This window comes from Ictidomys tridecemlineatus, chromosome 7 (assembly GCF_052094955.1).
Source record: "Ictidomys tridecemlineatus isolate mIctTri1 chromosome 7, mIctTri1.hap1, whole genome shotgun sequence".
In the NCBI taxonomy this organism is placed as follows: Eukaryota; Metazoa; Chordata; class Mammalia; order Rodentia; family Sciuridae; genus Ictidomys; species Ictidomys tridecemlineatus.
The window spans coordinates 25,535,938-25,548,858 of NC_135483.1; the positions used below are offsets into that span (position 1 = coordinate 25,535,938).

The 12,921-nt window shown below is 32.9% G+C and overlaps 1 protein-coding gene across 5 annotated transcripts in view; it reads left to right on the top strand.

Moving 5' to 3' along the window:
- The window catches only part of Csmd3 (CUB and Sushi multiple domains 3), a 1,083,924-nt gene that overhangs the window by 703,663 nt on the left and 367,340 nt on the right, over nucleotides 1-12,921 (top strand). For all 5 annotated transcript variants that reach the window (XM_005316223.4, XM_078016771.1, XM_040293722.2 and 2 more), the window contains 2 exons: nucleotides 1,697-1,885; nucleotides 8,158-8,274. In XM_005316223.4, the coding sequence (XP_005316280.1) occupies nucleotides 1,697-1,885; nucleotides 8,158-8,274 (306 nt within the window). The remainder of the gene's footprint in view (nucleotides 1-1,696; nucleotides 1,886-8,157; nucleotides 8,275-12,921) is intronic.

A 12,921-nucleotide genomic window follows, 5' to 3' on the forward strand; every position in this document is an offset into this window, starting at 1 on the left:
GGATAAGCCAGAGGGGGGTGGTTAAAAAAAAAAAAAAAAAAGCCTTAGAGCAATGAAGGCTATTTTCAGAAAGTGGGGACCATTGTTACAGTAGGGTATAAGCAAAAAAAAAAAAAAAAAAGACATGTTTTAAGAATATGTGTGTCCGTTATTTTATGTAAAATAGACTTAATTTGAAAGACTACTGAAAAGAAGTCTTTTATACACTTGAAGATTTGAAGGTCTTGAATAATGTAGGGAAGTAAAAAAAATGACATTATGATTTTTCAGTGAGAGACATTACTCTGTGGAGGAAAGAAAAGTGAGAGAGAATCATAGACAACGAGTGTTTAAAAGCCTTGGGGGCTTAGAAGAATAATGATCATATTGAAAAGAGGAATCTAGAAGATAAAAGTACTTGTGTTGAAGATAAAATTGTCTCTGTTAGGTTTTAGTGTCTCATTAAAATAATAACATTTAAATGAAATTAATATGCTTGATAAATGCACCCTTCTAAAATTAAACTTATATTTTGTTGTAGTTTGTTTAGCTCCATTTTAAAATTGGGTAACTAATACAAATAAATATTTCTCATGTGAAGATTAGTTAATATCATTACACAATTTTGAAAACACTAATTATGTATTTTTGGAACATAGAAACAATAGTTATTGTTTAAATCTCCCATTTAAGAGGAATAAGATAATTTATATTATATCTTTTATCAGTAGTCCTCAGCTGGGGGCATTTTTGCATCCCAGGAAATATGTGATAGAGAAATTTTTGGTTATCATGATTGAAGAAGTGTTACTGGCTTCTAACAGAGGATAGGCATATTTCTAAAGATATTACCATGCACAGGACAACCCATAATAAAGAATTGTCTGGTCCAGAAAGTCAATAATGCCAAGTTTTGAGAAAACATGCCTTATTATGGGAAAAGCATGGTATGATCTCAGGTTGGCATTGTAAATCAAGAGGAAAATGATCATCAGGGATTCCATAATAAAATACTACAGACTTTTGTAAACACATCTACAAGTACCCACCAAAGCAGTTGAACTGTTTTGTTTTACTTAGCAAGTCACTGGCACAGATGTGAAGGCTGATGCTGACTATAACCCCAGATCCTCAGGAGGCTGAGACTGGAGAATTATGAATTTAAGTCCAGTCTCCAAAATTTAGAGAGAATCTCTCAAAATAAAAATTTTAAAAAAAATAGAAATGGGCAGGAATGTAGCTCACTGGTAAAATGCTTCTGGGTTCAATCCTCCAGGACCACATACACACACACGGCACTGTTGTTCATAATTTCATATATCTCAAAATGCCTCTAATCTGAAAAAAAATTTGCACAATATTTAGAACTATAGGTGTACTATAATAAGCTCAAGATATTATGATTACCACTAAAATTATCATTTTGCATACACACACACATAGACAAATTTAAAATAATACAAAAATTTTTGGATAATTATGCTTCTTCAAGTTCTTACATATTAATGACCTAAATTTGATCCTTACTAATAGGAATTAGCAAAATAAAACAAAACAAAAAATAAAACTTGTTAATAAATTGTTCATTTTTTAAATGAAGCTATGAATATATTAATTTGTGACAAATTATTACAGTTCCTTGAAAAAATAGGAATGATTTTCAGTAAATCTAAATTTCATGAAACTTACTCTCTGTTTTATTCCCTTTGTTTTTCAGGTGTTACAGTAAATACATATTCTTGTTTGGACCCTGGCATACCTGTACATGGCCTTCGTTATGGTCATGATTTCTCCATTGGATCTACTGTTTCATTTAGTTGTGATCCAGGATACAGGTTGAGTCATGAAGAGCCCCTGCTATGTGAAAAAAACCACTGGTGGAGTCATCCACTCCCAACCTGTGATGGTAAGAACTAATTTGATATGCAAAATGTGCCTATTATAAACCAAAATAAATCAGTATAATCTTTAAAAATATGAGGCTTAACAAACTATAAATCTTTCACATTTTTAAAAGATTATCTTGAATTTTGAAGTTTTGTTATCAAACCTATTAATAAAATGTGAAAAATATAATCAGCCAAACTTACCCCATGATGAAATATTATATATATGTAAATATGTACATATAATATTTAGAACTATAGGTGTACTATAATATATATACATAATATACTCATATATGTATATTATGTATATAATTATATATATATACATACATATATATATATATGAATATTATTGGGAAGTGCTTGCATGGTTTCTTCACCAAAAGTACCCCCAATATAAGTTTGTGTATTAATTCAGAGCTATAATTTCTATTACAGCATGCTTTCTAATTTCTATGCTTCTTCTTTTTCAAGTTGTAAAGTCACAGTTATCATCTCATAATTAAATATTTATGGTACATTCAGTGCCATCACATTTTTAGGAACAGCCCTATGCCAATTTGTTTTTATAACAGGGTTTGAAATAATAATCAGCACTCCTCCCCTATATTTATACAATACCATTTGTATTAGTCAGCATTATTGTGATTGTGATATAAACTCAATTCTGATTTTTGAAAATACAAGCAAAAACTGTTATCCAACTATTCAAAAATTAGAAAAGGCAGATTAGCATACTTCACATAACTCATTATAAGCATGGATTCAAACTTTTTCAAGAATCTCTCCATCTTCTACCTAGGCTTTTTCATATCATTCATATCTTTCTCTTTAATTGCAGACAAGCTTTTTTTTTCTGTATGGAGAGAATATGATAGTTCATAGACTTATACATGCTGAATTAGAAAAGATTAATAATTCTTTATTATTCCAACTAGAAAATCCCAGAAAATGTATTTGATTGGTCTATACCTGATCTAGTTACTGTAGTAATGGGGAAAGATCCAATTTCATTGCATTTGTCCAGGTCATGTGCTCATCCATCTCTGTGGCTGAGACAAAAAAAGTGGCATAATGGTAATATGCTTGCCATTCCCTGATAAAACTACATGATTGGCATGAGAAAGTAATATTCACCAAGAGAGAAAAATATGGAGGTAATAATATCAAAAGAAATTAGATGATTAGAAAATCATGTTCAACTATACTGGCACACTTAAATTTTATAGGTAATAAAAGCAGATATATTTGGGTTTCACGGAAACATCGATCCTCATCGTCTCTTGCCAGTGTAACTGCAATCAACTTTCAATTTAGTATCTGACTTCTTTTTTTTTCTTTTCTTTTGGTACCATGGATTGAACACAGGGGCACTTAACCACAGAGACACATCCCCAGGACTTTTAATATTTTATTTAGAGACAAGGTCTCACTGAGTTGCTTAGGGCCTTGCTAAATTGCTTAGGCTTGCTTTGAACTCGTGATCCTCCTGGGTTAGCCTCCCAAACCACTGGGATTACAGGCATACACCACTGTGCCAGGCTTCCATTTTTAACCTTTTCAATCTAACTTCTATCTTTTACAATAAGATTGCTTCATGTTACACTTCATGTCATACTTCATGTCAAAAATATTTAATGGCTTTATTTGGTTTGGAAACAAAAGTTCAACTTACTAGTCTTTAATTAGTCATTCATAACTAATTAGTGATTAGAGTAAGTAATATTACTAATCTTAAAGTAATCTTAAATTACTTTATCATAATTTAGGATACTTAACCATGTGGATTCTTTCCAATTCTGTTCCTGTCCTGAATTCTTACAGTGCATCTTTTTCTTTTTCTTTTTTCATGTCATGTTATTTTGAACTTCCATCTTGATCTGTCCTTCACTTTTATGTTCCCATTTCTCTCTGGGTATAACTGAACAAGGGTGAATTTTACTCATTTTTTACATGTTTGCGCATTTTACAAAATAATTGCCTAATGATTTTTAACCAACTTAAACTAAAATCAACTATTTTTTAAGCATAGGGGACATGAGGTAGTCATGAGTTGAGGTTAGATGCTTGATATGCAAATAGTTGCATAAATTCTCAGCACCACTATTATTTAATAATATATTTGAGTTTCTCTATCTGAAAATAAAAGCATATATCCCTTACTTAATATTTTATGTCTTTCTAATAAACTATCAATTTCCTCTTACAATTTTTTTTTTTTAGGATAAGAGTGGCAGCTTTTAGAGAAGCAACCATTACCTGTAAGAAAGAACATTCAGTCGTGAATTAACCACTTATAAAATAAAATAAATCTAACTCAAACAGGCTTAATAATATTAGATTTTATCATAGTGCATTTTATTACTTTACATGTTAATCTCTTGTAATTGATCAAAATGAAAATCTTATAAAGCAAATGCAATTCCAAACATTTGCAATGTGAAATGATATCATTTAGAAAGATGAAGAATTTTTCATTTTTGAGAGTTGATTAAAAAGATAAGTCTGATAATGATTATGGAAAACTGTTTCAATCACCCACAAAGTGATTGGCAAATAAGAATTTAGAAGATACAGATTAATTAAAGAATGCAGACAAGAATACGGACATATTAGGTCAGTATATATGCTTAAAACAAGAGTGATTTGAAGATAAAAGGAATAAATAAATCTATGAGAAAGCTAATGATACTTTTGAATATAGATGACTTAAGAAGAGATATGCTATAATATCAAATGAATGAAAGACATTATAAGTTTTTATTTTATATATTTTTGTCAAAAACATAACTCAAAATGTGGGGAAAAATCAACACTGATTCAGGAGTGCTTACAATCATGCAAAATGGAAGAAGACTGCTTGCGTTCTTTGTGTACTAGACTAATTTTTTGTAAGCTTTAAAAAATTATAGTACATTTCATATAGGGTTGCTTGTGGGAGACAAACCTCGCCTGTGACTGAGTTAGCTTCTTTGCTAGGTGATGTGGTGTCAGGCACCCATGCTGCTAGGCTGCCCTGCTCTTCCAGGGTTCCAGTGACGGTGTCTTCCTTCTAGAGCTGTGTTTTCCTACAGCCCCATGGATGGAGCTATGCTCACCTGTTCCTTTGTAATATAACCCCTTGCCTTGTTTAGGATAGAATCTTCCATGGAAGTGCCTTGTGTGTGTTCCCTTCTCTTACTGTGCCCTTGCATGTGGCCTACCCAGATGTCAGTCAACCTGCTGACAGTGGACATCATGAAGATAGACTCAGCCCCCTGAAATCTGACCCCTTGCCTTATTTGAATAGCTTCTCAATAAAAGGGGTCAGCGCTTGCTCTTGCTCTCTCTCTTCCTGTGGACCCTTAAGATCAGAGGAGCCATCACTGTGACCCCAATGAAAAAGGTATTTGTGTCTCTTGTGTGGTTATTTTGTGTAGCCCAGTTAGCCCCGTTTAGCTGGAGTGACCCCTGAGCCTTTTAGTCTGGAGAACAGAAACCCGGCAGTTGTTGTAAAGGTTAATTGAATTAATATAAATAAAGTCTGCAACCTAAGTTCAGTATAAGTGTTTGTTGTTGTTTCTGCTAAGAATTAGTCAGCTTGTTATCCTAAATGTTATTATATATAAATTTTATCCTGTTTATTAGATGTAAATAAAGCTTATATATTTTCATATTTTTAGTTTCATCTCTCAGAGACTTAAACCGTGCTCTTTCTCTACTACTTTCTATGAAATTCTTTGTCTTCAAGATCTGCATGCAGTACTACTTATGTTTTTTTTTTTAAGAGAAAGAGAGAGAGAGAGAGAGAGAGAGAGAGAGAGAGAGAGAGAGAGAGAGAGAGAATTTTTTAATATTTATTTTTTAGTTTTTGGTGGACAAAACATCTTTATTTTATTTTTATGTGGTGCTGAGGGTCAAACCCAGCATCCATGCATGCCAGGCGAGCGTGCTATAGCTTGAGCCACATCCATAGCCCAGTACTACTTATTTTTAAATAACAGAAACCTCAACTGTGTCATAAATAAGACATTCTATATTTTGCCATTGGATTAAAATCAAAGTAACAGTTTAAATGTTACTAATATGTTAGTTGTTGATCCTTCCCCCTAAATTTTTAAAGTGCCTACATGTTTATGACATAAACTGTTTATGTTTCTTTGACTTCCCACTTTATATGGAGGATTATAGGTGCAGCTTGCAGAAAGAATATTCCCAAGAATCCCTCCAACTACAGAGAATAAGATTTTTGATGAAATAACAATTTAAAACAATACAGAAGTACAGAAGATCTTTCCTTTAAGTCCCTTAAGAATTAGTCAGAATTACACACACACGCCTCCAGGAGCACATATGTAACATACTTTTAAAGGTTTTCATTTCTCTTTTGTGTTTCTTTGTGTTTTTTAATCCTAATTAAATTCTTAATTTTTTTCCTGTTCACTGAGAAGTTTTAATATAGCTGTATGAGATAACCCTTACAGATAGAGGTTTTAGATTTTAATCCAGTAAAGCATTTTTACTTATCACAGTTTTACTCAACAAAGTCATATCATGTTATATTATTGATTTTTTGTTGTTGTTGTTGCATGGGGGTTCTGGTTCTTAGGATGGAAGAAGTAAAATATAGCATATTTGAAATAAGTGGACATATGTAATATAACATAATAGAAATAAGCAATCTTCTGTCAAAAAATAAAATGAGTTACAAAGAAAATAATAATTCAGTTTAACACTAGCATTATCAACAAGACATGATACATCTAGCTCTTACATAGATCATAAAAGTATAGTATGCTTTCTAAAAAATTGAAAGGAAATTTAGAAATCCAATAGAATTAATTAATGGAGGACTGTGCTGGCTCTAAATAGGGGCCTATTTTATTAAATCATGCAACTTTTATAATGGTTGGATAACAAGTATATTGTAGGCATGAGCTTATCTTGGTTTTAGTAAAACAGTCTGTAAGACAAATCTAAAAGAGATACTCAGTAAGACCTCAATAGAGTAAAAGAAGAAACAAGGGAAGGAGCCATTTCAAATTTTGTATAAATGCATAAAGTCCAATCCTGAATGCATAAACACTTCTAGAAACTGCAGACTTAGCATTTCTACTCAAGTAAGTCTGGATATATACCAGATATAGACCAGATTGCCTGAGTTGTCACATACTCAGCATTGATAGCTGGAAAAAGTCATGAAAAAGTCATGAAAGAAAACAAGGCCAAAATTCATTCTGGTATCCTGGGGAAGTTGGGAAAATTTCAAAGTAGAAGGGTCACATGTTGAATTCACAGTTCTTACTCCTCTTGTCTGTGCCTAAGAGAATTGCCTTTCTAATTAGAACAGAATATAAAGTCGACACTATTCTGCTCCCACTAGATAATAAATTCTTACTAGGCTGTATCTTTGTCTCCTAATTTTGAACATTGATAAAATGAGCATAACATAAACTCTGATGACTGTTGGATGCAGTATAAGACATTATAAGCTGTGATTTGTTCTCAAATGAATATTGAATCAAATTTTCATTTCTTTGATATCAGTTAATAAACATTCATTTTAAAAATTTCTTGGGATAATTACTTTCAAATGTTTACTTACAAAAAAATCCCTTTATGTTCATATATCTCTCAGATAAATACAGAGGTACAAAAGCAGGCTTCAGAACTTGCACAACTTCAGTGTTTTAAAAGGAATCCTATGGAGAATGACACATATCCCTTTAGGAATCTATAAGAAACAATTTTATGTAATTAACAATTCATTTTCTTAGTGTTTAAAAAGAGGTGCTGCTGAACAATTAATTACTCATGTTTAATTTACCGAAATACATGCAAATGTTACTCATAATTAGAAAAGTAAAAGTATGTACTTCAAACTCAAATGTGGAATCTTGAGTTATGTTCTCTTGGGGCCAGTACTAGTTATCAGACACTATTAAACACAATTTTTCTTCTCTAGTGCTATAATGGATGAAATGATTTTCTAGTATTGGAATAGGTATTTCCATACTCTTCTTATCACCAGGAAGTAGATTAAGCAAAGATAATAGAACTCATCCTGTTTCAAGAGAGGAATTGAAATTTTTTTTTTTGAGAGAGAGAGAGAGAGAATTTTAATATTTATTTTTTTAGTTATCGGTGGACGCAACATCTTTGTTTGTATGTGGTGCTGAGGATCGAACCTGGGCCGCATGCATGCCACGCCAGCGTGCTACTGCTTGAGCCACATCCCCAGCTCTGAAATTTGTTTAACCTATGCCTCTCTAATTAGGACTGATAATACTGTATTTCTTTGTATTTTCAGCATTGTGTGGAGGAGATGTTAGAGGGCCAAGTGGAACAATCTTATCACCTGGTTACCCAGAATTTTATCCAAATTCTCTGAATTGTACATGGACTGTTGACGTAACCCATGGAAAAGGTAATTTGCCTCATGCAATAATAATTGGGTTGTTTTCTTGAATTTTCAATGGATTTATTTTAATTTCATTTTCCTTAACAAAGTCATTTGCATGACCAAAACCAGATCAATACTAAAATATGCTAAAATAAAATTTGAGTAACTGCAGCAGAGGATTATATTTACTCTTCTATAACATAATGTGCTCATATTTTTACCAGAATGATGATAAATATATTTATTTTGCTTTGATATATTAAACTAATTTTTCTTGAAATTTTCATATCAATAAAACCTCAAACAGAATGGATTTGTTTCTGGAATAGTGATTAGAATTTGATTTCAGAAGTTCAAAGGGGAATATGAAAATGTTCTGAAATGCTAAGCCAATTGTGAACCAAATAGTATATGTTTATATACTTGTTTTTAAAATATTTGCTTATTTATTAGGATAATATTTCCCATATACATTTGAAACCATTGTGTAAACACTGAGTCTTAATTTTTCTAATAGAGCTGCAGATATGTTTCACATCATTAAAGTGGACTGTAAATTGTACTGCACATATGGTAGATGTTAATAAATGCCTTTTAACAAATAAACAAATAAATGAAAAGCCCCCTAGGAATAAATATGGTTCATTCACACAATGCAGCATGAACTAGTAAATTAGCAATGTAATCGATGAGGGCAAAAACAGTGGGAAAAAATAATCATTTTCCTATGCTAAAACAAAACTGGTTTAACATTATGTACCTTGACATCTCCACGGACCAGTCTTCTAAAAAGAGTTAGTTTATTTTAAAATCTGATTTTGAGAAACAGTTTTTTTTCAGCTCCGTCATTGTATTGTTATTATTGATTGTTACTATTATACATTTCTTTGATTTTGCTAGAGAAAATCTAAAAATAATGTCAAAAATATTAGCAATGAGAAAATGCTATCACAACTTTTAAAAAGCTTGTTTTTAATGGTTTAACTTTATTGTATTTTCAAAAATTAAATTTGGCTTTGATAAAATTATACATTTTACTGAGGTGGGCATGAGATTACATCAGGTTGTTTTGTTTGTTTGTTTGTTTGTTTTTTATTGGTTGTTCACAACATTACAAAGCTCTTGACATATCATATTTCATACATTAGATTGAAGTGGGTTATGAACTCCCAATTTTTACTCCAAATGCAGATTGCAGAATCACGTCGGTTACACATCCACAATATTACATAATGCCCTATTAGTAACTGTTGTATTCTGCTACTTTTCCTATCCCCTGCTATCCCCCCTCCCCTTCCCTCACATCTTCTCTCTCTACCTCATCTACTGTAATTCATTTCTCTCCTTGTTTATTTTCCCATTCCTCTCACAACCTCTTATATGTAATTTTGTATAGCAATAAGGGTCTCCCTTCATTTCCATGCAATTTCCCTTTTCTCTCCCTTTCCCTCCCATCTCATGTCTCTGTTTAATGTTAATCTTTTCTTCCTGCTTTTCCTCCCTGCTCTGTTCATAGTTGCCTTCCTTATATCAAAGAAGACATTTGGTATTTGTTTTTTAGGGATTGGCTAGCTTCACTAAGCATAATCTGCTCTAGTGCCATCCATTTCCCTCCAAATTCTATGATTTTGTCATTTTTTATTGCTGCGTAGTACTCCATTGTGTATAGATGCCACATTTCTTTTATCCACTCATCTTTTGAAGGGCATCTGGGTTGGTTCCACAGTCTAGCTATTGTGAATTGTGCTGCTATGAACATCGATGTGGCAGTATTCCTGTAGTATGCTCTTTTAAGGTCTTCAGGGAATAGTCCCAGAAGGGCAATAGCTGGGTCAAATGGTGGTTCTATTCCAAGATTTCACAGGAATCTCCATACTGCTTTCCAAATTGGCCTCACCAATTTGCAGTCCCACCAGCAATGTACAAGTGTACCCTTTTCTCCACATCCTCGCCACCACTTGTTGTTGTTTGACTTCATAGTGGCTGCCAATCTTACTGGAGTAAGATGGCATCTTAGGGTGGTTTTGATTTGCATTTCTCTAAATGCTAGAGATGGTGAGCATTTTTTCATATACTTGTTGATTGATTGTATGTCCTCCTCTGAGAAGTGTCTGATCAGGTCGTTGGCCCATTTTTTGATTGGATTATTTGTTATCTTATTGTCTAATTTTTTGAGTTCTTTGTATACTCTGGATATTAGGGCTCTATCTGAAGTGTGAGGACTAAAATTTGTTCCCATGATGTAGGCTCCCTATTTACCTCTCTTATTGTTTCTCTTACTGAGAAAAAACTTTTTAGTTTAAGTAAGTCCCATTTGTTGATTCTTGTTATTAACTCTTGTGCTATGGGTGTCCTATTAAGGAATTTGGAGCCTGACCCCACAATATGTAGATCAGAGCCAACTTTTTCTTCTATCAGACACAGAGTCTCTGATTTTATATCACGCTCCTTGATCCATTTTGAGTTAACTTTTGTGGCTGGCGAGGGATTCAGCCACAAGGGATTCAGTTTCATTTTGTTGCATATGGATTTCCAGTTTTCCCAAAACCATTTGTTGAAGATGCTATCCTTCCTCCATTGCATGCTTTTAGCCCCTTTATCAAATATAAGATAGTTGTAACTTTGTGGATTAGTCTCTGTGTCCTCTATTCTGTACCATTGGTCCACCTGCCTGTTTTGGTACCAGTACCATGCTGTTTTTGTCACTATTGCTCTGTAATATAGTTTGAGATCTGGTATGGCTATACCACCTGATTCACACTTCCTGCTTAGAATTGCTTTTGCTATTCTGGGTCTTTTATTTTTCCATATGAATTTCATGATTGCTTTATCTATTTCTACAAGAAATGCCTTTGAGATTTTGATTGGCATTGCATTAAACCTATAGAGAACGTTTGGTAATATCGCCATTTTGATAATGTTAGCTCTCCCTGTCCATGAACAGGGTATATTTTTCCATCTTCTAAGATCTTCTTCTACTTCTCTCTTAGGGTTCTTTAGTTTTCATTGTATAAATCTTTCACCTCTTTTGTTAGGTTGATTCCCAACTTTTTCTTTTTTTTTTGAGGATATTGTGAATGGGGTGGTTTTCGTCATTTCCATTTAGAAGATTTGTTGCTGATATACAGGAATGCCTTTGATTTATGCGTGTTGATTTTATATCCTGCCACTTTACTGAATTCATTTATTAGCTCTAGTATTTATTTTGTAGAACCTTTAAGGTCTGCTAGGTATAGGATCATGTCATTGGCAAATAGTGATAATATAAGTTATTCTTTTCCTATCCTAATGCCTTTAATTTCTTTCGTCTGTCTAATTGCTCTGGCCAGTATTTCCAGAACTATATTGAATAGAAGTGGTGATAGAGGGCATCCCTGTCTTGTTCCAGATTTTAGAGGGAATGCCTTCAATTTTTCTCCATTCAGAATGATGCTAGCCTGAGGCTTAGCATAGATAGCTTTTACAATGTTGAGGTAAGTTCCTGTTATCCCTAGTTTTTCTAGTGTTTTGAACATAAAAGGATGCTGTACTTTGTCGAATGCTTTTTCTGCTTCTATTGAGATGATCATGTGGTTCTTATCTTTAAGTCTATTGATGTGGTGAATAACATTTATTGATTTCCGTATATTGAACCAGCATTGCATCCCAGGGATGAATCCTACTTGATCATGGTGCACAATTTTTTTGATGCGTGTTTGTATTCGATTCGCCAGAATTTTATCGAGGATTTTTGCATCTAGGTTCATTAGAGATATTTATCTGTAGTTTTCTTTCTTTGAGGTGTCTTTGTCTGGTTTCGGAATCAGGGTGATGTTGGCCTCATAGAATGAATTTGGAAGAGCTCCCTCTTTTTCTATTTCCTGAAATAACTTGAAAAGTATTGGTATTAATTCTTCTTTAAAGGTTTTGTAAAACTCCACTGGCTGTATAGCCATCCGGTCCTGGGCTTTTCTTGGTTGGTAGTCTTTTGATTGCTTCTTCAATTTCATCCATTGATATTAGTCTGTTCAAATTGTGTGTATCCTCCTGACTCAGTCTGGGCAAATCATATGACTTAAGAAATTTATCGATGTCTTCACTGTCTTCTATTTTATTGGAATATAGGTTTTCAAAATAATTTCTAATTGTCTTCTGTATTTCTGTAGCATCTGTTGTGATATTGCCTTTTTCATCCTGTATGTTAGTAATTTGAGTTCTCTCTCTTCTTCTCTTCGTTAGCATGGCTAAAGGTCTGTCAATCTTATTTATTTTTTCAAAGAACTAACTTTTGGTTTTATTAATTTTTTCAATAGTTTCTTTTGTTTCAATTTCATTGATTTTCGCTCTGATTTTAATTATTTCTTGCCTTCTCTACATTTGCTGTTGTTTTGCTCTTCCTTTTCTAGGGCTTTGAGATGAAGTATGAGCTCATTTATTTGTTGGTTTTTTTCTTTTTTTGAGGAATGGCCTCCAGGCGATGAATTTCCCTCTTAAAACTGCTTTCATTGTGTCCCATAGATTCCGATATGTTGTGTCTGTATTTTCATTTATCTCTAAGAATTTTTTGATTTCCTCCTTTATGTCTTCTGTAACCCACTGATCATTCAGTAACATATTTTTCATTTTCCATGTGATGTAGGATTTTTCCTTCCTTTTTTTACCATTGATTTCTAGTTTCATTCCATTATGATC